Source organism: Trichoplusia ni, chromosome 17, assembly GCF_003590095.1.
Source record: "Trichoplusia ni isolate ovarian cell line Hi5 chromosome 17, tn1, whole genome shotgun sequence".
NCBI classification, from domain to species: domain Eukaryota; kingdom Metazoa; phylum Arthropoda; class Insecta; order Lepidoptera; family Noctuidae; genus Trichoplusia; species Trichoplusia ni.
The window spans coordinates 1,248,715-1,276,456 of record NC_039494.1 but is presented as its reverse complement, the minus strand read 5'-3'; the positions used below and the strand labels follow the sequence as shown (position 1 = coordinate 1,276,456).

Below are 27,742 nucleotides of genomic sequence, written 5' to 3'. Positions count from 1 at the left end.
TCCACTCTCGTAACTTGTTCTCTTCTATTCTATAACTTCTACCAAACACCTTTCGTTCTAAAGTGTTCTAACAATAAGTACATACCTATAGAATTTCAATAATAGAGCCTACGTGGTTATATATCCCAAGGCTACCTACTTGTTGTTAATGAAATACAAAGTTCTATTTACGTAACTTTGAATACTTCCAGCGACGAATAAAAGGTTTGCAAACTTCCAAAGAGTTTGCGAGATTGGAATTTCATCAACAACGGGCAATACAACTTTATTATGACGTAGTTTAATTTCCTCAGGCGTCAGTTGGGACTTTATACTTTGAACAGAAACAGCTTATGTAGGCCCATACAGCCATACTAGCTCTGCATAGTCTTTGTAAAATCTCGATGGGGTAAATGACGTTGACTGAAGTAGGGACAATGAGCGGGAACAATGGATCCTTTCGTAAATATCTTTTATTATCTGCCTTCCGGATCCTCTCCCATACTTGACTGCTTGCTTGCAATGTTTCCCGACTTACCGCTTAACGTTGCTTGACTGAACCACTTAACCGGAGTTTTGATCGACTAAGCAGTTACCCGTTAATAATCAGATTATCCCTAAATATGGTACGCGGATATTTAAATCGCTCATATTTCCCAGTAAGAATTTGTGTTAGGAAGATTTTATATCAGGCGAGAAACTTTCTAATGGATAGAGAACACACCCTAAAGTTGGTAATGAACGCGAACTATTCGGATTGGGAAGGTCCAAATGTCCCAGATCCTTACATAATACACTAAACTACCGTTTATTGGAACATATCTACGAATGAGGCGAGCCAAGCGGCGTAGTGAATATAAATTCATAGCATCGCAGTTTATTTGGCAAAATATTATCTACAATATACGACTTTAATTTTGGCTCAGTTTTAAGTCTAAAAAATAAAATAAAGAAAGGTCGTGTCCGCTCTTGTAGCAGACAAGACTTCTTTATTTTTTAACAAAGGGTGTATAATCTACTGTTATTTCGTAGACATTAGCGGGGCTTGTAGCAAATAACGAAATAGTATCGGTATTCAACGGTTAAATCTATGTTAGAACTACAATCGAATATTGAGTATATTGAACATTTGGAAGATTTAACCTACTTTTTAAGATCTAAAATGAACATCATGTACGATGGCATGTCGGAGAGCTGTTGATTTCACGGCGATGGACGATCGTCGACATAGCAAACAGCAAAACTGCCGGTCTGTAAACACAAAGCCCTAAGCTCGTCATGTCTGGCTCGGTTAGTGCTGCCTGAAGCGTGTGCCAATGTGAACCACACTGGAACTGCTAATCCATACTGTTATTTCTATTTTCTCCGGATATCTGAAACAAATAAATTTATAAAATTGTAATCGTTTCAAAACTCAGTTAGCTTTGTCACTTTAATCTTTTAATTGAAAATGTTGGTTCAAAAGTAAAAAATAAAATTGGATTAATATTTTCCTAATGCGGCAACTACTCAGCTAAATGTTTCCGTGCGTGGCATGTAAATATTTCCTAAATGTTACGTCGTCCTCTTCTTACCTGTGGATTAGATATATGCGCACATTAACTAACTTACCTACCTACTTTTCAAGTAAGAATTTTCATGGCTTCGGCGCCTGTATTAAATACCAACATACCTAAACGTACATATGTAGGCATCTACGATGTTAGGTACCTAATGACGATTAATACAATATAAATGATTACGGAAACCAGACTTGTAAAAAACGTTTCATTGAAAATATAAAAAGGATGTTTAACTAACCAAATCGATTCCATTTACTAATGAAACAAGATCTTCAGGAATCGATCACGACGAGAATAAATACAAACTCGATCAGATACGCTATCGACTTGTCATTGTAAACCCTGATGGAGGTCTGTACATTGTGACAAGGGAAGAAAGACGATTCAAACGAAAAGATAATACCTAGATACAATTGATAACGTAAGTTCGCCCGAGAGAATCTAAAATGTTATTGAAACTCAACACATTTAGGTAAGCTATTTTCAGCAAAAAGTATCAAAACAAATGAACGGAACGTAAACGGGAATAATGGGACAACGTAAACAAAATGAATATAACACGGGAGGTATAATGGTCGCTACAAACGTGTGATACACGCTTACCCCTTATCGACTCGTACACGCGACTCTGGTCAGTGTGCGACCTAATAAAGTACCCATTTAAAATACACTTACAGGTTTAAATTTACCAGTAGCACACACATATGTATAGTATTCCAACATTTAAAGGAAACGAATAGTCCACAATATCAAGGAATATTTTTAGTAAGCAAAGGAAGATAACGGCACTCTATTTAACTGAAACTTTTCGCTTCACGGTTCGCGACTTTAGTGCAATTTAAGCTTTTATAATAGAAACGTTTGAGAGTTCTTTTCAAAGTAGGTACGTCAGCATCGGTCTCTGAGGAGTCGTTGCATATTCTAGAAAAAAGTTAGAGTGAGTCAATTAGAGGGAATAAGGTTTACGTACCTACATAAAGACAAACGCTTTAACGTAGAAAAGCCGCTTTCAATTAGCAGCGAATTAAAGTCTATAAAACAAGGAGGCAGACTAATTTTAAGCTTAATTAACTTTAAGTTTCATTTAGTTAAATTGACGTGGGTCGACGTTTGTTACCTGAAAAGTTTTTTTTTACATTTAGTAGGTGATAGATAGCTTCTTATCTGAGTAAAAAAGAATGATGACTCCTGATTGAGCTTGACTGAAGTCAGCAAACTATGCCCAAGTAATAGTCGCCTAAATCAAAGTCAGACCTAGAAGTTATTGGCACAGAGCCAAGTGAAATGTCAAGAGAGAAAATTGACGCAAGTAGGCGGGGAGCGGTCATCATTATACTAGAATTGTCGCTAACCGGATTATGCTCTCTGCGATAACTCTTTTTGCTCGTTTCTTCTACCGATCTACTTAGTTTCTTCAACTGTTGACTATTCAAAACAACTCAATAGAAATGGAAATATATTTATTTATCCGTTGTATAGTAGGTATCACTGAGTAATGGTAAGTAGTGAAATGTAGAGCAGTTTTGGTTTAGTTTTTAATTCGTCCTTATGTATTTCTGGGTCACAAGCACGTAATAAAAGTTATTTTCTTTCTTTCTTTCTTTCTATGTATTTCTATGGCAATTAAAGGTTTCCTGAAAAAGAAAGTTTCACTAAGGAGTTTTTGAAATATATCCAAGCCAACCCATAAAACTACGTAGTCGTGTAATTTGTAGTCTAGTGTTTCATAATTTAACGTCTAACATAGAAATTATGAAACTAGCGGCGCCTCACAGTTTCATCCGAGTAGTTCGTTCCCTTAGGAATACGTGGATAAAATATAGTCTATTTTAGTTTCTATTTTTGCTTGTTAGCTGGATATTGGAGAATGTATTTTTAAAATTAGCGCTTTCGACTTGACAGCGGTTCAAACAAACTCTTATGAGATTTAAAAAATCTTCGTTCGAATTTTAAATTCAGTCAGTTGTAACAGTTGTTATTGTCAACATCTAAGTAAATTAGGACCGAACCCTTAATTTTGGTGTTTGGTAACAAGTCCACGTAGGACAATAGTAAAGCTGGGAGCCCACCGGTTGTATTTCGTTCGGTCCATTGCGCTGTGCCCACAGTTCGGTAACGTGACGTTATTTATTTAGGAAGGCTCGGTGGCCGCGCCCGGCAGATGGCAGATCGCTGACATAACAAAAATGCCTGTATAAGTTCCAATGGCCTGTCTTTAATAATGAAATACCAATCGAGAGTATTGGGACCAACCTATTGTGTTGATATAACTCAAGATTGTATTTATTAAGGCTCTTTCAAGTATTTTTAGTGTCAACATTAATTAAAGTGATTAAATCGTTGGTCTCAATGTATTTCTATTAGTAGGGTTTAAGGTTGAATTAGAGACACCCTAAAAAATTGTTGTCTTTTTGTAAAATTACGTGCAGTGTCTGTCAAGTGTGATGCTAATAATAATAATATAACATCACACTTCGACAGCACAATACGATTATTTTAAAAGCAAAACAATAACTGTTTAGTTCTTAATTATTTAAGTGGAGTTACACCCCGCAAACCTTTTAGCTAAGTTACATAAATATAAAATGAACGTTGGTGGGAACTTGGTATTTACAGTATCAATAAAACAACATTGCGAATATAACAGCCCGTGCCCACATTTCAGATAATTTCCTATGGATCATTTAGACACAAACTTAGTTTACTTATTTAGGAGTTTCTCAAACTCCGCTACCTGGAATTAATCAATATTACAATGGAGTTTGCTCACGTAAAACAGTTTACGCAACATTTCCGTTTACATCTTTTACCCTATTTAATACTCAGTTTCGCGTCGAAGTTAACGTTACAGAACGATTTCGTTCATTGTATTATTTGTATTAAATTACAAATGTCCTAAAGATACAGAAAACTTTTCGTTTTCTGTTAATATTTCATAAATCGTTTCAGAAATTCGAGTGCAGTCGTTCCCAGATGTTATAAGGTGAACCATAAAAAATAAACAATATGATATGCATATTAATACCGTACGTATTTGTTAACTTGCAACAGCTGAAAGATGGAGCAAGCGGCTGACAATTCACGCTAATCTCCGGTCAGACCGCAACGCCCTTCAGAGCTGTAGTCAAGTTTTATATCTCGCTCTAACACCTATATACATATACGTCGCTGCCTCGCTCTTATCTCTAGAATTCTGAAATGGCAAATGTCGATCTCGTCGTCGGTATTAAACCGCGAGGTAGGCTTTCTGCTCCAAATAGGCTTTGTGTCAAATAAGTTTCTTCGAAGTAGCCGCAAAAAGTAGGCGAAAAGAGTCGCTTCATCATATATTTTACTATACCTAAGAAATAAATAATATCGCAATGTCACAGCTCATTACGTTTGGAAAAAAGGCAACATTTTTGTAATACAGTGGTTGAGTTACGCAAGGGTCTACGAAAGTTTACCTTTGACAAACCGCAAACACAAGTATGTTCCCGGCGTGCCTCTGCTAACAAAGTTGCTGTCCGGGCGATAAGTAGATGCGAGTACGTATTTACGTACAGCCTTCATTAAACACAAACACACTACTGTATTACAGAGAGCAATTTACATTTTAATTACGACTTGTTTGTACAAAATGGAGCTACATAACTACTTATTTGTGTCTATATGAACAGGGCTTTGAAATAGGAATGTTTCATGATGTATTTTTTGCTTCATTAGGAAGACTTCTTAAAACGCAGATACCATAATTACCATTCTACGGTAGCCGGTCAATCTATTCAAGGAGCACCCGAAATGACCAATTTACTTCGATAATTACGTAATATTGGCCCACGAATTTATTACCTAGCTAATTGACATTTTCGCCAGTTCGGGACTTCATTTATTACCCAGTATTTTATTGTGGAATTTCACCTATAACTACTTAGCAAAGTCTGCTGACTCGAAGCAAGCTTACGAGATCTTGAAAGTTCATGCGACTCCCTTTAATACAACTTGTGAAAGGTGCAAAACTTTTTCTTGATTAGGTAAAAGTGCCTTGTTATGCCCGTTAGCGTTCGTGATACAATAATATTATAACTGAGACCAATCTTACAAGAAAAAGTTACCGTTGTTTATGTTAATGTTACAAGTTGCAGTATAAATTAAAGAAGGAACGGCGCAAGTGCGTTTGATCTAAAGTTCGGAGCGGAAATTTGTAAATATTTGATGTCGTTAAACTTTCACACTTCGACCACGTTCTCACCTCGAGTCTGCGAAATGGTCCAACATCAATTCATAACTAAACACGGAGCTTGTTTGACTCGCAAATTCAGGAGTTTCAAGTATTACTCCAAAAGCAATCTGCAAAGTAACGGAATTGTTATTCGTAGGGATATAAAAGGGAAGCAAGCTTGCAATTTTTGAAACATTAAGATATCTGAACTGTATTTTTTTGTTGAATACCGTTTTAAAAAAGGGAGATACGAAGAACAAAATTTATAAAACTGCTTCAATTCGTAATAGGGTAATCGTAGTAATAATTGACTAGATACAAATTACCTCAGCTACACGCATTTAATTCAATATTTTGCTGAATACGTAACGCCTACTCTGGTCATGACAAGTTTGACGAGGGCGAATGAAGGTTTCGGTTGCGTAGCCGAAGGACTGAGGTGTAAATGACGTCATTAAAACTAATACGGCTTCTTAACCATTAACTAAGCTGTTGTGCAATTACGTGGTTTAATGTCCCGATACCAATACGAAATCAAATACCTACTGTGGGTTCTTTCTACAATTTGTACGATACCTACGTGAAATAGAACAATTTTCTTATAGAACTTATACTGCTATGCTGTTATAACAATAACAAAGTAAATAAAAACAAATACATTCGCTCAGTTACGCAAAAAATCCAGGTTTAATTTCACAGTAGATTGCGCAATTTCCCCGATCAATGTTAAATACCACGTTAAAAGTAAATGTTATCAAAGAGCGACAAACAGTCCGTACATAAATGTTCGTTTTTGTTTTGTTTAGGGATTGTAATGTATGTTACATAAGTGTGTTGAATAGCTATACATACGGTCTACGAATACAGATCTACAAACTTGAATGGTAAACAGAGTTAGGGTAGAGATATTTTTTAAAATTAAATTCCAAGAACGAGCTATATTTTATAGAGACAGAATACTGATTACGTGTAGAGCCGTATAAAATCATATTCCACGTTAAAAGCAAATAGTCTAAATCCTTTGTTTATTTTACTAATAAGGGCACTCCTGGAGACCTACCACTAACATAACTAAAAAAGAGTAAGACAGTAACAGATGTTAGAGCAGGACGGCGCGATACACTGTATAGAGCGCCGTTTCCCTACCAAAACTTATATTAGGAAATGTTGGTAAGCACTAATAAATTCTCACAAATAATAAAATTGTTAAATGCTTCGATCGGTGAACAAACACCGTATATGTTTTTGGGATAATAATAACATAAAATGAGCAGGTATGACACACCCCATATGAAAATAATTACCATCGATAAGCGTATCAGACTCATTACGTTCGTTCTGATAACATAGTTCGACTCGAAAAAACTATAATGTAGAGCTTATATGAGTTACTAGCTGTTGCCCGCGACACCGTCCGTGTGGTTAGAAGATATAAGTTATGATTTATACCTGCCCTGTTTTTTCCACATTTTCCATTGTATCTTCGCTCCTATTAGTCACAGCGTGATGGTATATAGCCTAAAACCTTCCTCGATGAATGGTCTATTCAACACAAAAATATCAAACAAACTCTTCAGCTTTATATATTAGTACAGATATAGATAGAGGAAATATTACTAAATGATTCTCGATAATGCCGAAATCGTAGCATCTATATTTATTGCGTGACTAATATTATCGAAATAATTAAAAAGATTTATTGTTTCCATTTCAAGCTCAGTCAGAAAGTAATTAGCATTGCGCCCGGTTCCATTGTTTCAGAATAGAAACTAATTAGATACAGACAATACTAGATAGCGCAACTTTTCTAGTTATTAAACTTCTGTAATTACGGTTTTTCAATGGAACTTATGATCCTTGAGATTAGTTCAGATATAGACGGAACGAAAGCATTGTGAAGTTTTATTGCTGACGCAGAAAAAATACATGGTGTACCTTTAATTCCTAAATATCGTTATTTTCAGCCATATCTACTGAAGACACTTCACTTCACTTAACAGAAATAAGAGGCTGTTTTTTACAATACAATTTTGTATCCTTATTTGAATACGTATATTTTGCACGCCAAAAAGAGATTTAACCAAGTTTTCCAATGTCTTTGATTCAAGCTTAAGGGTTATTGTGGTATATACTGTTTGGGAAAACCTACCTACGAATACAGTGTTCCTGAATTACATAAAATTGATCTTAAGGCTTCCTTTGTTTGTTTGTGGATACGTTCCCAAGAGAAATAGCCTTGGTTAGGAGAACAAATTGAAGATAATAACGCGAAAATATAGGCTTATTCGATCATGTTTATTCCGTTATGAATACCTAACTGTTCAAAAGTTATAGAAGCTTGTAATACTATCATTGATAAATAAATAATTCATAACAAAAGGTTCCTTAAATGGAACATGGTTTGTTTTTAAATATCAGAAAAATGCCTTCTTGTTTAAGAAATTATCAAGTTTTAATTAATCTACTTTTTTCAACGACGAAGAACAAAAGCTTCAGAAGAGGGGCGGTCGATCCAATAGACTAAGAACTTTCTTTTAACAAGTAACCACATCTAAAGAAAGCGTTTTGGTATTTTCATTTTAATTGTACATCTACAAAGAAACCCTTCACAAGAAATAAACATCACTAACTAGGTCCCCTCAAAAGAAAAGTAAATTAAATTTTAATTTGACTTTCACAATTATGCCGCACCTTGGTCTTATTGATAAAAATTTGACTTGAGCATGGCTTGACAGGGAAAACTGTGCCTTTTTAGAAGAACCTTTGTGAGCAAGCCATAGGTGCTTGGCTGAATGAAAATTATATACATTGGTGAAGAGAGTCATCTCTATTTCTCACCAGCACCGAGGCAACAATAGAGCTCATCCACCCCTAAAGCGTCGGTTCTATTCTCGGCAGGCTTGTCATTGACCCAGTTCTTTGAGGCAGACAGGCGCCGAGTTGCAACTTGCTTCTGCTAAATTAATACTAATAAAGGTAAATGGCTTAATGCAAACACAGCGGTACCAGCCGGCGCGACGCCACGCTCATGCCCGATGCACAATTTCGTTTACCGTACGCTTATCTCATTACTGTATGTCATAAGCTTTAGTTGGATTACTTTAATGTATTTAAACTCGCAAAATTGTAGGTAACCTACTTTTATAATACCCGTCTACGTTTATTCTGCCATTTTTGTAGAGCCTGCTGTTTAAACATTTTAAGTGCCTAACTGCCTACACTTCTCTTCAATTATTATTTGCTATGGTATATTGCTTTATATTTTGATTGAATTATTAATGATCCTTTATGCTATTGAGGAAATAAATATAGGTACATAAATTTAGTTAGTATTTATTACTCATTACTGTTGCGTGCACCTATGAAATGACAAAAGCCATTTTCGTAAAGAACATACTCGGAGTTCAGTTACTCGGTCCGTACATACTGTCCAATTTATTAGTTTAAAAAAAAATTGTAGCTACCTTTATCACTCGGCCGGTCGTAAATGAGTTTTTTATTGACCGTACTTTCATTAAATATTATTGTTGTTACGGCTGCCACATTTACATTATACAAATGAAAACAACAAGACAGGCATTTATCAGGTAAGTGAGTCACCTAATGATACAAAATGTGTGTTAAACAGACAATTATGTTAAGTTTAATGGATGATATTATGTTCAGAAAACTTATTTCATTAATATAATTGCTGTAAACAACATTTCGTCGTCTTCAAAAATAATAATGACATTAACTTGGCTGAAAACTGTTATCTTTTTTAAATTAGCATTAAGTCAGTCCAATCACTTTGCGGGAGTTCCGTTTTTATTTTATTTGTGTATTATCAACAGTTTTTGCTTGCCATTGATTTCATGTTATAAGTAATTGTTCGTTAGCCTTGACTGCTACAGTAGTAGTTACTGTCTGATAATGCGATGAAATCATTTATATTTATAGCCGAAGGTCAGTAATAGGGACCCCACATGAATATAATTTGCAATCGGAATTGCTAAATTGTTAATTAAGCTTCTAGGTAAGTTAAAAACGTCGAACGCTGCTTATTTGGCGAAGCACGTCAATCAAGTATCAAAAAAAGTATCACGAGGTTGCACTTGAACACTATTTAAGGCAGGTACCTAGGTTATTAATTTTGTAAAAAAAATAAAAAGTACGTTCTATGATCTATGAAAGAAAGCTAAGCCTTCTCGATTATAGGTTGCAAGGCAAGGCAGATAAAAAGCTTCTTAAAATAAAATTTAATATCAAAATATCGAACCATCCGTGTGATGAATGTGATGAATTGTCAACATTGGTTTATATCAGCCATCTCAGTAGATCGTAAACACACCCCAATTATAAACAGACTCCTACCTAACATTTACAATCCATCAATAAAGTAAATATCGTACAACTGCGATCGTTTTGCCAAAGTATAAACGACTAAATGAGTGTTTTCGATTTCACTTTGAACGAAAATGGAAAATAATTCTTTTATAAGGGTACAACTCAATTACGCTTCACAAAGTAGAACTGCCTCTGTTCTTTCGTAACTGAACGATGTACGAAAAAAATGTATATTAAAAATGTCTTTTCAACAAAATTATTGTGCGTGCAATTTTAATATCGCGCTTACTTCTCAAAGTCAAATTACACATTAGGTATATTATATAAGATTAAATATGAATAACGTGTTTCTGAGAGCGAAGCTTTAAAACCTCTTAAGCCGTTCAGCATTTCTTACATAAGGGGCACTAAATATAAGAGCATTAACAAGTCAGATCACGTGGTGGTGAACTACATTGCTAAGGCTGGGTGTTCCTTGTTATTAAATAACTTTTATCGACCTACGCCCCGCCGCTTTGCGTCTTCGCTACCGACCAACCCCCAACCGGAGAACTTGTAACAAGAAAGATCTACAAACAAAGTAAAATGAAATGTTCACAGAATTGCAATTTGTTGTCATAACATAGATACTATTCTTATGTCTTAGCTGAGCAAAAGTAGAACGTAATAAAAAGTAGATAGGTGAAGCTACAACAGTCTTTATATTTTTAATAATCCTTTACCGCATCGCTATCCGAAAAGTGTAATAGAAAAAACTGGTCAAGTGCGTGTCTGACTCGCGATTCTGAGGGTTCCGTACAAGGTAAAAAAAAGTCTTATTATGACCAACCTAGCTTAACCTCGATTTACATTTGGAGGAGATTTACATAGGAGCAGCACTTCGACTGTCTAACAATAACGATTCATGGGATAATGTCCAGAGACAGAAAGACGGATAGACAACGAAACTTTAGTAATAGGGATCCATTTTCACCCTTTAGGTACGGAAACCTAAAAAATATTGTTACATTGACCTCATTTTTGGGATTCCATAAAAATGCTTTAGCGTCTCAACATAAAATTTCAAATGGATATAAACAAATTTTGCGGAAAGATACAAAAGCAATACATTTTAGTGTTTCCTCAAACGTTAAAGATATCTTCTTTTCAAAAAAACGTTTGATACGTTACACTCGACTTGATTGCTTTCTTTTACGACCGGCTAGAGGCGTAATATTGATCTAAACTTTATGTCGTAGTCACCAAACCCATTTGTTATCATTATTTAAAATGTAGCTCTACATGTAAGGTACGTGAAGAAAATAAATGATTGCAGTAGTAGGCTCTATATTACATACATAATAAAACTGATTTATAACTGAGGTGTTATGGTAGTCAAGTGTTTTATGATAGAGATTTGTTAATAGTGTTAGCGACTACATGTTTACGAGTATCACGATCATTTATTGTCTACATGCATTCAATATCAATGATTTCAGTTATTTAACTTTTTGTTGCTTTGTGCATTAAAAGAAATTCAGATGTCTACATAGAGCTTTTTTAGCTTTCAGGTTATTCAGTGAAATAATTAACTTACATAGTGTGCAGCAAGTCTTTTTTACGAAATACTATTTCGGTACTGTGAATCATCCTGATAGTAAACATATCCTCACTTGAATTCACTGATAAGACAGGAATAGGAGTACTCATGTTTATCTAATGTACAACAAAATCAGATATCAACCTTTTATTGTTACATACGTAATACATAGTTTGAGTGGTAAAATGTTACTATTTATATATTATTACAGTTACATCAAAATATATGAATATTTTTAAATATAATACAATAAGAAAAAGGAAGGATAAACTTTATTTCATAGTTTTCATATTCCACATCTTTATTTACCGACATGTCTCAGATGCTACGACAGTAAGTACGTGCTCCGTATAATAATTCAGTTGTTATTAAAGTGGTCTCAAACTCTATGGAAAGACGAAGAGGTCAGTATTCGGAGTCATGCTGTCTGGCGACCCTTCTACTCGTACTCGACGCCCATCTACATAAAACAACTTACGACTTTGGGGTATACGCATTCGCAGGGCATTGCCATATTAAATACAGTACCTAAATAAAAGCAGAATCGTAAATGGGGTGTGTTAGTTTACGAGAAACCGATGAAGTCAGCTTAGCTACAGATTTCAGATGTCATATTTGTGTGACGTTAATCGGGCACTGAACGAAACCTGAGAACTTATTCATTCTAAATAAATGTATATTCGTACTCTAAGTAGTACCTTTTTTCATAAAGTAAATGGAAAAGTTCGACTGTAGGTAATAATACAATAAAAATCGAAAGCCAAATATGGGCACATATTTTGTTGGTAATAAGAAAAATACCGAGCATCAGACACCCTGAATTTTCTTTTGAGGCCAAAAGTGAACATGATCTCGTGAAGAGGGCGGAATCTCCAATATTAAACGCAATTCCGCATCTGTCGTCTTTAGAGGTCCCTGTGCCGGGTCATCGTCCCCCTAGAGCGGTCCTTCGTTTCACATTTTCTTTTGAAATTGTAATCACTTTATGTAGAATTCGTTTATTGCAACGTTTTTCTTAGATTTTCCGTGTCCCCTTTTCCATACTACTATGAACCGAAACCTTATCTACATCTTAGGGTCTAAACAGACGGACCGCATTTCAACTGCAAATTTGCAGTTCGGATGCAGTTTGAATACAGTTGATACGACTGCAACAGAACTGCAAACCAATCATACGGTCCAATTGCAGTCGGCGTGCAGTCGTGTGACGGTTTCTGTAACGGTTGGTTTGCAGTTCTATTGCAGTCGTGTCAACTGCATTCAAACTGCATTCGAACTGCAAATTTGCAGTTAGATTGCAGTTGAAATCCTGTCCGTTTGTCTAGAGCCTTAGGTAACAGAACTAAACTGAAATAAAAAAAATATCCTTTTTAGTTGGTTTCATATTTTAAAGTATGTTAGGAACTAGGGAACTAAAATCTAAAATTAAACCGCGATAAAATCCGTAAAAGTAGTTTCATTTCTATGTTAGGAATTTAAAATATATACGACATGTAATATCTAATTATAAAATTTCATTATCTTAAAATTAGTTAAGCTTTAAGAATATTTTATTCTGTTATAAAAATAATTGTGACGATCCGTATACATCTAAGCATCGTATAACTGGAAGGGGTAGCTGTAAGGAGGTAAAAGCCTCCACATTGGCAGATAAGGCACGCACGGACGGCACTGCGAATTTCATCACGACCCTCGTGTTTGCGACTTTATTTACTTAAGTAGAAAAATAAAAACATGGTAAGATCACGTTCGCTTTTTATAAAAATCCTCGCTTACAACTTATCGTAGATTCCGCTTCTACAGAAACACAATTAATATTTAGCTACCGTAGGACACAGGCGTCGTAAATAACGAATTTAGTATTTTGCCGTTAATGTTATTTGTTTTATAATTAATTTTATTGTTATGCTACATGACATTTTGTTTCACAACTCAAGTTACTAAAAAATATATTTTAATTAAATATTACATAATAGGTAAGATTTAATTAAAATATTAACCTATACCATAAGTCTTAAAAGGTTACATAATATATGTATACCAAAACATATAAATGTGGGTATATATTGTGTTACACATACACTACATAACAATAAACTGTTTTACTGCACATAAACGCTTGGCAAATTTCCTAAAGGAATAAAATATATTATTATACGTCCTATATTTCTTTATAAACATTATTTATTAAACAGATAAACTTTATGAAGGTACTGTCACAAATAAAAGAATAAATCCCCGACCCGTCGCGAATATAGCACATAGCGAACGATTTGTATATGGGACAATAACGGGAACGAGGAATTCCTGAATATAAAAGCTGCTGGGTCTAGATTGTTTTACGAATCCACAACTCACACACATTTCGATAATACAATTTATATTGTATGTCTACTGTAATTCAATACTACCAATATACGTATGCCAAATTTGTCCTTATTCAATAATAAAACAATAACTAAATTTCAGGAATCCGATGGGTAGTATCTACATAGACGGGTAAGACATACGCAAGTCAGTAATCGCAAATTAGATCGTCGTCTCTGCTATCCACCGCAATCTACGCAAATCAAATTCCATTTACATAATAGCAGCCTATTATATTAGTTGCCCCCATGACTTCTACTTAATATTATATCATTTGTGTCCTAAAGTTTTAGTGTGTTTTACTTACGAAAATATATTGTTTCTCGTACTTAAGGCCTGAAAGAGAATTTTACTTAAGTTTTAAAAGAATATGTGTGTTCTAAGTAAAACCGAGAAACTATAAATGAATTATTCAAACACAAATCTGTGGGTAGGATCCGCAGACGAAGCCGGTCGAACGTTTGCGACGCTCCTCTTTTATTTTATCGTATTTGGATTTTGATCACGTAAAACACAACTTTCAATTTTATCCCTTATCTTCATTATTCAAGCTTTGGTGCCTTTGGTGCTAAATTGACGACTTGTAATTTAACCAAAAGCAATTTTTTTGTATACAGAATACATAAAATGGGCAAAGCCGTTTTAGAATAGGATGATAATTATTGTAGTTGTACAATAATTTTCAAGCGTGTTTAAATCAGCTGTTGTGTCGCATGCGAGCAATACTAAGCAAGGGATTGTGTGTAACCAGAGCCAAAGCGGTGTCCGATGTCGACCAACCGCCCTACGCATACAACTGTGTTTCAAGTACTAACACAACTAACTATAGAATATCAAATAACCAATATATAGTAGAAATACAGAAATATTTTCAATATAAACCTACTTGCACAAGGTGTTCGCAGGCGTGGAATGTGATATAGTTGAAACATCTAAAATATCACTCGGATCTTGTGAATGGTTTCAAGCAGAATAATAATAATAATAATATAATGCGGACAACATCACATACATTGTTCTGAACCCAAAGTAAGTTGCTGAAGCACTTGTGTTATGGAATTCAGATACAACGAAGGTACCACAAACACCCAGACCCGAGACAATGTAGAAATGTGCATTTTTACATTGACCCGACCGGGGATCGAACCCGGGACCTCAGAGCTAGCGACACCTTGAAACCGGTGCATATGCCACTCGACCACGGAGGTCGTCAAAATGATCAGAATGATCAATTATTATTAAATAATATTGAACATTCTGGTGCAGCTATATTATTGCCTAGGCTCAGCCTCAATATAAAATGATTGTTTTTTGCTACACATGTAATTGGCCTTACATGGTAAATGTCTTACCTAGCCCCTAGGAATTTGCATTTATATTGAACCAGCCTCGTCCTGCAACTGTATGTCATTTCATATCAGTATGACATGAGTTATCCTAGTTACACTACGTCCAGCAACCGAGAAAATTATTATAATTTCATCTGAATAACATAGGCATATACAGTATACTGCTATTACATGAACATTTCCTAACATTATTTATATTCTACGACTTGCACGTTTATGATTTTGGAAATAAGATCGGCATAATTCAATAAAAGTCGCTAGAAGTATTTGTCCCATAAGAAATTATCAATCTACCTTCGCATGGAAAAACACTTTTAAAGTACTAGGTTTCATACTAAATAGCGTGGGTCATGACGTCAGTGAGACAGACGTTGCCCTGCTCTACCCCACGATCACGCGGCTTCCGCACACTTTGTGCTATAGACACACACGTACATTTTATCAACATGAAGGCGAGCTTACCGCCGTTCGCACTGTTTCCGTTTTCCACATGGTTTCAGCGGTCAGCTTTCACAAATACACTTGTGTAAGGCTCTGCGGCGTGACCCGTGGTTTACACGTCAACGCTTAGCTTCATGTTTGATGGTAAACTGACATTAACGTTACATGAATATAGCCAAAAATATGTGTTGGGGTAAATTTCCACACGATCGTTGCGAACAATCAAAAGTTTGGCTTCTATGAGACGGCCCGGTGAAAATATTACTAAAAATCTAGCTGAATTGTCCCAGGAATTTGTCTTCGCCTAATTCTTGTAATTATGATATATAACTTATGTAAAATATCTTGTGAAGTAGCATGTTTTCTACAATATAGTAAGTTTATATAATTACAGTACGTATAATCTATAATTATTAGTGTATGAATTAGCGTCCTCCTTCTAATGTCCTAAAAGTTTATTCGAATTATCATATCATTACCACCATTTTGTATTTATGCAACTACTTCTAATTATCACTGCTTAATCCTATGGTGGGCTGTTGAGAATGCCTCAGGCATTAAGTCCGCAGTTGTACATTGATTACATGTAAATAAAAATATGTTCTCAGTTATTATGTTTTTATCGAGAAACAAGACGTAAATTCAATCCATAAATCAAGTTATTACAAGCACAACTTCCAGAAGGAAACCAATATGGAAAAAGTAGACACTGCCTTCGGTATATTTGTGCACAGATTAGGTGAAGTGAATTTGGTGATTGATGGATTGCTCCAGACAATAGAACAACACCAAATATTATGATTTCATAATAGAACTACCCTCCCTGTAATGTCATACACATTACAACATAAACATCAATATTTCTAGTTTAATAGGAAAACGTGTAGACGCCATGAAAATTTACGTAGTTACTTGACTAAAATATTATATCTCAATCTCGCTCGATAGCGCTTTCAGATGCCAAGCCAGTAACCAAATAAATATAATCAAAAAGGAAATCTTCCAGAAAATGAGATGTCCTAGTAAACTCGTTGGTAGGTGGTACCTAGAATTTTCTATCATAAATAGGTTTCTTCAGTAATCACATGTGTTGCCATAACAAATTACGGCTACTATTATGAGAATTATTATTATTAGTATTTAGGTGAGATTAACTTAATGTCATCAAGATTCCTTGTCACCATTATCATTGTTATTATTTTCTTAAATCGTCACACATTCATTAATCATACCGTCGCCATTCTTGATAAACATTTAAACATTATCAGGTTTTTCAATTTTATCAGGAACCCAGTTACTTTAGATTAGTGTAAATCGTTAGATTCCTACTAACGGCGTAGCAGATTTACACCAACAAATAGATGTTTTACTCTCCACAAGGTACATCAACATACCTACTATTCCTATACATAGCATACTTATATAAATAACAATTCCTATGGATATAAGGAAAAGTTTAAAGCCGAGATGTTTTAGAATATCCTTTTTCACATCAGCCCTCATTTTTTTTAGAATACGGTTAATTAATAGTTATTATAAAACTATTACCGTTACCACCTCTTGAAAAGTGTTAGTAATAATTCAATTTCTAAAGCCTAATTAAATTTAAAAAAACCTACTGTTATTTGGAATATGAAAATATTATGAGTCTTTTAAAAGTTTAACTCAATTAAATAGTAATCAATTCTTCAAGCAAATAATTCATAAATAGATAACCTACAACATTAAATAATCACTTGATAGAATAAGACTGCTCTATAACCAAACTTTTATGGGAGACTTTTGGCGTCGCGAGTTCAACGACCTTTTTGACGCGCGGTTTTCAAATTTCTAATAATAATCTTACGTTCGCTATACTTTCTTAATGCACTCATTCATCAAATACAAGTTTTGATAACTATTGAGGATTAAATGTGAATAACATTTATATATAAGTTTTGGGCATGTAGGGTATATGCCATGTAAGGATATTTTCTTTTTTCATTTCAATTTTCCAGTGCTTATTGTAAAGTAATGTTCAATTTGGATTAATATTAGTGCAATAGATATATTTATGAACTATAACTCGATATGCTGAATTGAGATTGAGAACTAGATGATGTATAGGACAAGAAATGGTGTATGGATAAATTTAAAATTATGCTATACCTTTAAATTAAGTGAAATATGATGTTCATAAAAAGGAATACAATTATGATATATGTACATGAACTTACCATGTGCGCCTCATACGGATTAGCGCGTGACCCGACTCCCGCCAAATTAAAGCGATCACCGAATACACAGAACGCATTTCACGGATAGCGAGTAGTCCACGATCGATAATACTCGTTCACTACAAAGCCGTGCGGGCGCTGCACGAGGCACGCCGTGCATCCGACGCTCCTACCACACATATTATTCTCAAGTTATTATTTTACACGCACGTCCACTCATGAGAAAAGCAACTTGAGACGACCGCAGCGTTCGAAACCTTAATACTTCCCTTCGCTGCAAATATTAGGTGACAGAATCGAAGACTGAGCCAATCGAATACCTGCTAGCGAACAATTTGCACTGATTCGAAGCCAAGACAACTGATATCCTCTGATAAAGAAGTACGACGTTTTTTCAGTTTAAAATTTACATCTACACAAGTCTTTAAAAGTTTTTAAAAGTAACGGCACAGAGATACGAAAAGTTCGTAACGCGTCTGGCGAATACCAAAATAATATGAACAATATGGGGACAGGAACCGGAGTCGCGTAATAATAAGAGTGCTTGCGTGGGGATGGTACGGAGGGTGCATTGTGCACCGGCGAATTTCGGAAGGGCCCGTTCCGAAAGCCCTTGTTTGTTCCCCCTGCACTTGCGCAAGATGCGAACCAGTTTTGATTTTTGTGAATCAACTCGCCGACTTAGCCCGTTCACGAGGGGTCTTTTATCCCGTTGTGCCGTTACAGACCGGTATCGACCAATTCTTTAACATCATTTGTCGCTGATGACCATACAGCTTTTTTATTCCTTAAGTCTTTTAAACTTATTCTATACCTTGGTCCTAAACGACTGTGTGAATAATAAAAATAATAATACTTGAACGAATATTATCTAATCTAACTTAAGTTTCAAATTTATCGCTTGTCAATCAGGGGTTTTGCAGAAAGTAATCAAAGACGGAAACAAAGACACTAGACCAGAAATCAAATTCGAGTTTTTTGTACACTACCTATCTTTCATCGACATCGGATTGTGCTAAAATGGCGAATGTATTAAGTAGGATCTAAGTATCGATTTGAGTGTGATCTATTATATTTTGACATCAGACGCTATAATGAAAGGTGTGAATTACTAATTTTGTCTAAGTTTCAATTGGCATTAACAGACCTAATAATTAATTGAACTATCTTCGAATAATTTCCTTTCCCTGATTTCTGGACTAAAAAATGGCAGATATTATTTTTTTGTAAAATACCAACAATTGGCGCACACTACGCGCTGATTTATTTTGCTAGTTCATGTATCTTCAGTATGTATTATGACATGTACATGCACACAATGACATGAATTATTTAGTGCAATATTGGTTTTGTCATTTGCCTTATAATGCCTTAGCTTATAAAGTAGTTTGGTACATCTGGATATTTGGATCTTTTAGGAGAATTCCGTACAATGCAGAACCCTACAGATATCAAGTCCGAGTCGGAATTGCGGATGGAGGGTTTTGGAAAAACGAACATGTTGTTTACATACCTTTAAATATTTATTTTATTGGTTTTTACTGTTGGTTGTTACAGCGCAAGCGGAAACAGAAATACATAATCTGGTGTGGAACATGAAAAAGTGATTTTTTATCAGTTTCTACTCTGTCAGTTTCTAGTCTTCATGTCTTCGGAGTGAATGAACCGATTTTGTTAATTATTTTTTTCAATTAACTTGGAATAGCTTTCATTTGGTCAAATCAAATTTTGATCAGTAGTTTTTATTTAAACCCGGTTGTATGACTTTATTTTACAGCTGCGAAAAAACAGACAGACATACAGAAGTACACACTATAATCTTACATATTATTAGGAAGGCTTCATGGTTTCATTGCAACTTTTGAAAAATGCGTATTTCTTACCAATATTTCTGTATGGTTAAGTGGTGCTTGGGTACTAGGAGTTCGACTCACGGCATGGCCGCCGCGTCAGATTAAGAACTTCAATTGGTTCCGAAACTAGCCAGGCTATCTCGATAAATACACGCGAATAAACCGTTATTAAATACGTAATTAGAGAAAGGTCTCATTTTTCGGAGACTGCGATTTCTATTTTACATGTAAGGTAAAGGATTTTTACGACATTTCATAATTGTATGACTTGACTAACGACTTATGACTAAAAAATCTTAATAATCAAGCAGGTAGATTATTAAAAAATATAGGACGCGGTTTTTTTTCATTTAAATTCTAAATTTTTTGATTATAAATATTAAGTCTTTCCCCTAAATACTTACTTTTTAGTAGTGTGATTTCGAAACTATGGTACGCACTCTAGGCTCCTAGACTCCATTAATTAAATTACAAATAATAGTGTTGTGAATGTTTCATACGATTTCTACTTTATATGTCATCATCGGCCTAGCCTTTTCCCAACTATGTTGGGGTCGGCTACCAGTCCAACCGGTTTCAGCTAAGTACCAGTGTTTTACAAGGAGCGACTGCCTATCTGACCTCCTTAACCCAGTTACCTGGGCAACACGATACCCCTTGGTTAGACTGGCTGTCAGACTTTTCAAGCTTCTGACTACTTGTAACGACTGTGAAAGATGTAGGAATAACAGCCGAGACCCACAATTTAACGTGCTTTCCGAAACACGGAGGAACTCGTTATGACGAAGATGGTCACCCATCTACGGACCAACCGAGTCAAGCATAGCTTAACCTGTGATCGAAACACTTATGCGGTTATAGCTTGGCCACGATCTCCACCGATTTTTACTTTATATGTATATTTAGCAAAATAATGATTAGACTGAGCCATCAAATATTTAATTACCGAACACGCATATTTAATTAGTTCAATAGTGCACGACATATATGAACGTACTTAATTAGTGAAACTTCTGTGTCGCAACTCGCAATTCATGATTAATTGTAAGATCTAAATAAGTGTTATGTAAGTAGATATATTTGTTTGTCAAGTAACGTATAAGAGCAGATGCTACAGAACAGAATTTAAGGAAATATGGTGTTTAATACAGTGCAGAACATTAAAATCATTAGATAAAGTCATAAATTCAGCGTCAAAGTAACTACGCGCTATCCAAGCAGTTTAATTTAGTTATAGTGAAATTGTTCCCGAACGAATAAAATTAACGTACCCGGAGCACACGAGATGGCGCTGAAAACAGAATCGTCAATTCTCTTTGGTTTAGCGCTGCGCTAGTATATCGATTTTACAAACAACACTCAGTATGAACAGTAGCAAAAATAGAACGAAAGAAACGAAGGTTTTTTTTATAAATCTGAAGGCTGTTCTGGAAGTATTATCTAGCATAAAGTTCATAATGATCACGCAGACCTATATCGCTACATGTTTTATATAAAAAACGCGTTTTTGTTCAATCAAGTAAAGTATAATTTTTAGTGACCCGAGCTGGCAACACATTAATGTCTATGAATTTGACCCCGAAGCTCGTGTCCGGAGCAGAAGGAGAGTGTGGTGTAGGGCTAGGCCCTTCGTTTTTGATCTTCATCTTGTCGAATATTGTGTAAAATGGGCACATAATAGGTAAATAGCATATTTAAAACTACTTTTTGTAAACAATTATGCTTTCGTTTCTAAAGCTAGTATTAACTTGTAACATTAAAATATATCGCGAGCCATCCATACGAGTTCGTAATGCTAAGAATATCAGCATAAGTCGCGTAATGATAATTTTATTAGTTTAATAAAATAACATCAGTGATATATTTTTGAACCATTTGTGGAACTGTTATTGTAGTTTCTTCTGTGTCCCAATAGTTCCCGTTTTTTATATTTCGTTAGAATAAAATGTCCTCGGGATTTTGGTGAATGTGTTGAGACAATGGTGTATCGATTATTTTGCGCTAACTAAATGTCATCCCGGTGCCGTAGTGTTAATATTAGAAGTCTATGTTTGTGACAACGATTACTATTGTCTAGGCATCTACGCGTTTTATATTAAGCATGCAGAACTTCAATTTAGCTTGAGTGACCAAAATAGTGCCGTCGTTTTTCATTCGGATAAATTCATTCGCTCCTTGACAATATCTATTTTCTGAACATTTCGTGAGTGGAATAAGAACAGCAAGATATAACAGAAAATATTAATAGCTCCCCAATGTACCCGTCGTTACATTCTATTATTCAAAGATATCAAAATGATAAGGCGTTTTATGGCGAACACTTTTTGTTTCTTAATAATTTAATTAATGCATCTGTAACTTCGTCAATATTCTACATACGTTATTAAGCACCACCCATACATATTATGTGAAAACATTTATCTATAATACATTCATTTGTAATAATTTATACATTCTTTATAGTCTTTCTTTTTATGTAAATTACCGTGGCTCATCTAGGTACCTACCTATTTTATTTTCGCAATTCATAGACGCATTTACCTTATTTTTTGGTTAGACACACAGTTTCAAGAAGTTAACTGTTTATATTATATAAATTATACTCTATTATCTGTTACAAAAAATCATTTGAATAATATCAATCCAGTAACATCCGCTTTTTTATTAAGTGGATGTCCGTAAGCTGGTTATTATTTTACTAGCATATTGGTGCATTTATAGACACCTTTAATGAAAATTCCTAAAATAAGCGGCCTTTAACTAAGTAACATTTAACGTGTGTAAAATACGTGTTTCCTATACAATAACAGTTTTCTTTGCTAAATGACTAATTTGGAACACTTACCTACCCATTCAAATAAAATTATATTAGGAATATGTAACTAAAAAGATTCTTTTTTGTTCTAGTTACATCTGGATATTGAAGATACGTGCCTAAAACTTGCGCAGTAAGTTTATATTAACTCCTGGTGTAGTAAGTATACTGTGCTAAAAATGGCCAATCCAAACCGTGAAAGTGTCAGCACCAGATTCTCCGATAATTATGATTTAAAAGAAGAATTGGGTAAAGGAGCGTTCTCCATTGTGCGACGAGCAGTACAAAAGTCGACTGGTTTTGAGTTTGCGGCAAAAATAATCAACACTAAAAAACTTTCGGCTAGAGACTTCCAGAAGTTGGAAAGGGAGGCGCGAATTTGCCGAAAACTTCAACACCCTAACATTGTAAGACTTCATGATTCTATTCAAGAGGAGCATTTTCACTACCTTGTCTTCGACCTAGTAACAGGCGGGGAACTGTTTGAAGATATAGTTGCCAGAGAATTTTACTCTGAGGCTGATGCTTCTCACTGTATACAACAAATTCTTGAATCTGTTCACCATTGCCACCATAACGGAGTAGTGCATAGAGACTTAAAGCCTGAAAATCTTTTACTAGCCAGCAAAGCTAAAGGCGCTGCTGTTAAATTGGCCGATTTTGGATTGGCTATTGAAGTGCAAGGCGACCAACAGGCGTGGTTTGGTTTTGCTGGTACTCCAGGCTATTTATCACCTGAAGTACTTAAAAAAGAGCCATATGGGAAACCAGTTGATATCTGGGCCTGCGGCGTGATTTTATACATTCTGCTTGTGGGCTATCCTCCATTTTGGGATGAAGATCAGCACCGACTGTATGGACAAATTAAGGCTGGTGCGTACGATTATCCTTCTCCAGAATGGGATACAGTGACACCCGAAGCAAAGAGCTTGATTAACCAGATGTTAACTGTTAATCCTAGCAAGAGGATAACGGCATCTGAAGCTTTGAAGCACCCATGGATCTGCCACCGAGAACGTGTTGCATCTGTTATGCACAGGCAAGAAACTGTGGACTGCTTGAAGAAATTCAACGCACGCCGCAAACTCAAAGGTGCCATTCTGACTACCATGCTGGCGACACGCAACTTCTCCGGGAAATCTATGGTAAACAAGAAAGGAGATGGATCGCAAGTCAAGGAATCGACCGACAGCAGTACAACACTGGAAGATGATGACTTGGACAAAGATAAGAAGGGTGTAGATAGAGCGTGTACAGTTATTTCCAAAGAACATGATGAAGAAGCTTTGACAAAAGCGGATTCGTTTGGAAAAGCTCGTGGCGATAGCAACGCTTCGTTGCGTCGGGCGGAAGTAATCAAAGTTACTGAAGTACTCATAGATGCAATTAATAATGGTGATTACGATACCTATTCCAAACTATGCGACCCGAACGTGACAGCGTTCGATCCTGATGCTCTAGGAAACCTAGTCGAAGGCGTTGAATTTCATAAGTTCTTCATTGATAATACGCCCACTCATGTGAAAACGAATACTACGATTCTAAATCCCAGAGTACATCTGCTCGGAGATGATGTAGCTATCATTGCTTACGTATGCGTAACGCAAAGTGTGGACGCTGAAGGCCGACGAGCTACACAGCAGTCACAAGAGACACGTATATGGCACAAACGCCACAACAAGTGGACAGCAATACATTTCCATCGCTCCTAACTAGTCCCTTCGAAAATCTTCTATACGCCAGAGGATAATGGTCTCGCAATCCAGATTATCACTAAAGGTAATTCCGTTGCATAAATTATAACAATCAAAGTATTGAATGAGATCACGTTATGTATCCTCTTTGTCGTATAATATGAAATTTACTATCCAATTCTGCTATAAAACTTACACGAATTTTATTAGAATTCTTTGTAATCCCAAAAAATTAAGTTAATTACTTATAGGTAAATGTTATTGACATCAGTGTAAGCGATTCGGAAGATAATTCTTATCCGTTAAAGTCACTTTATAAAAATTCTATAAAATTTACGATGTGGCTAAAATGTGATACCGTTAAATTCAATGCTTTGTGCTAGTTATAGTAGTGTACAAAAATTCTGATCTCTGACAAAATCGAAGATATGTCAACGAATATCGAGCAAAATGTTGTTAATCAACAATCTAAATGAAATCTCAACAAAACAACAGATCTGATACTAATGAATCTATATTATAAGTAAATCAGCAAAAATTTTCAAGATTTAGAATTATTAGCACATTTCTCAGTAAGTCTCTCTACATTTTTAACTATGAATGTTTTGTCGTGCTTAAAAATGGTGTTCTATTTGTTATCAAATACCTAGTTAATAAGATTTAAGTAACTAATAAATAATGCAGTTATTGGCACTATGCACTTAGAAATATCTAAAAAGTGAGGACAAGTAGTGTTAAATTAATCTTTCATCTCTTTGTAGAAAAACATGTTGCTTTACTGTTTTTTAAACTAATTAAAACCTACTTATGTATTAGCTAGTGCAGAATCGATGTACCTACATATTATATTTTAAGTGGATTATATCAATTTCGTCAATTTTAGATTTTAATATTAAACATTATTCTGACATTATTCTGCTTTGGCATTCACCACTAGTCTTCAGCATTAGTGAAATAGAATATGATTTTATTTCGAATTGATTGTTTGCCGTACGTATTAGTTCTGTACCTGATTGACAAAACATTTTTTATTTGAAATAGCTTAGAATTTTTAAGTGATAACTGTGCAAGAGAATGGTCTGTTTGTTGGTATTTGTATTAACTAAGAGGAGCTTTGTCACCAGTGATATTAATGTAATGAATGTAAAGTGTTTTTTGCACAGTTTCACTTATGAAACGAGCTTTAACTATTGGATCTATTACTGTAAGTCACCCGTAAATTCAGTATTTCCTATAATATACCTAGATATAAATGACATTTATCCATGTTTTTTACAATTTTATAATATATTTTAGTATAGTTAGCAAAACTTAATTTATAAACGTCAAGTGGGTTGGAATTGTAATATTAAGAAAAATATCTACACAGGATAAGTGATCAAGCTATCATGTTGATATTTTCACTGTATACAGAGTACATAGTTGTGCCATTATCATTGAAATTAGTGCCAATAACTGTAATAACTAAAATGTATTCTAGTCTTTATTGTTACCTACGCATATTTAGTAAATAATCAACGTTTTAAAATTAATTTTGAACATATATATTATATACATTACATACATAGGTACATAAACTTACATTGTGTACATAGATATTGATTTGCACATTGCATGTTTCAAAGTGTCGTCTTTGTCATTAGCTAAGTAAAATATTTTCTTTGAAAGTATTTAATGAGGGTTTGTTATCTAGATCATGTTAAATTTATTTGATAATTTACTTCTACGTAAATAGTGGTAAAAATCTCCAGTATGTACTGTTATAAGACTAGAACTCGCTCACGGAGCTTGGTGGACCCCAGAAGGCATAAATAGATATAGAAAGAACAGTTGTGCCGATCCAACGTTGGAAATACACACACATAGGCATAACACAGCTCGTTAGTTTTTTAAGCTCGGTTTGTAAACATCACACGGTATTTTACTATGTTACTTTAAGATTTTTTTTTAATAATTATATTTTTATGTTTTGTAGTAGCCTAACAGCTAACATATTATAGAAAATCACATTGTTTTCTTATTTATTGAGTACCTACAGCTGAAAGTTTGCAGTGGGATATAGTAAACTTAATTCCAAATAAGACCTTTGGGTATCCAAATTATTACCAAATAAACTTTTAAAGTATTAATATTAATAAATCAGACACCAATATAAACTGTATTAAATTATTTTATTAAATAGAATAATATGTTACATTTCAATGAAATACGATATTTACTATTAAACTGTTAAATTGTTGTCAGAATTTAATCAAGGTGGAAATAGGATGTAAAATACCTAATGCAGTATGAGATGCACAAATCATGGTTATCTTCCAGTATATTTCACAAATCTCTTGAGGACAAGAATATTTTAAGTATTTATGTATATGTTTAGTCTTCCCTGGACAGTGCTCCAATAAGACACCAACTTAGAGGGATACCTATTCCCAGCTACTATCAGCTTAAATTTAATAGTTTATCTATTTCGAAAATTAATCTGCTCTCCGCAAATTGTTATAATGCACATTTACCTGTTTGCATGCATTTATCTCACTGGCTTTTACATTTAGGGGGGCTTTTAAAATGACATTAACTTTTTCCATTGGCGGCTTTTTATTATTACATTTACAATACTTATACATAATATATATCATAATAATATAATAATAATAAATTATTTACATTAAAGATGTACTTAAAATTGATGATCCATGTGACCATTTGTTACAATAAAGAAGAGTAGGTACTTTCCAGCATAATAACCGAAGCTTGTTTCAAATTGGTTTCATGTTAATAAAAGTAAGAACATACTATGGGTGCATTGCAATATGGGTACATTTTTTAATATACTAGATATAAATCGTTTTTGTGTCATAATTTTCAATTAATAATTACTTGTGTAGAAAATTTGCTGATAATCCTCAATAGAATAACATTATCATCTATTCAGCTAGAATTGTGTTTGATAAATATTTTGAAGCCAAACATTATAATATGTAGGGCTAAGTCAGCATTGTATTAAAATTATTGTTTTAATTAAGGACATAAACAGTGTTTTTAGTCGAAATTCCGGAAAGTGCACCCTTGCCTAGATGTGGTTGAGATTATTTTATGTTTATAGTTAGATATATTACCAAAGTATTTTGTATTTTAATGCACTACTTACGAAATTAATTTGGGATTTGCTCTTTTTTATTGTGATGGCTAAGTTTGTGGTAGAATAATTTCCAATTGTGGAAGTGTAGGTGTATTAATGAATTGTCAGTATATTTGTATTCAACATAATTTCTTGGACCTCTGCATTGCCGATTATCATGTAAAATTCTCTAAAATAAAGTTCTTTTGATCTACAATAATGTGATGTTTCTTTTATTCAAC

At 34.5% G+C, this 27,742-nt stretch overlaps 1 protein-coding gene across 2 annotated transcripts in view; it reads left to right on the top strand.

Moving 5' to 3' along the window:
- The window catches only part of LOC113502491 (calcium/calmodulin-dependent protein kinase type II alpha chain), a 36,543-nt gene extending 8,823 nt beyond the window's left edge, over positions 1 to 27,720 (top strand). The window contains exons 1-2 of one of the 2 annotated variants that reach the window (XM_026884080.1): positions 21,446 to 21,554; positions 22,781 to 27,720. In XM_026884080.1, the coding sequence (XP_026739881.1) occupies positions 22,868 to 24,400 (1,533 nt within the window). In that variant the 5' untranslated portion in view covers positions 21,446 to 21,554; positions 22,781 to 22,867 and the 3' untranslated portion in view covers positions 24,401 to 27,720. Of the gene's footprint in view, positions 1 to 21,445; positions 21,555 to 22,780 lie in introns of those variants that run through there. The other variant, XM_026884081.1, reaches the window with a different exon arrangement.
- Positions 27,721 to 27,742: the final 22 nt, after the last annotated feature.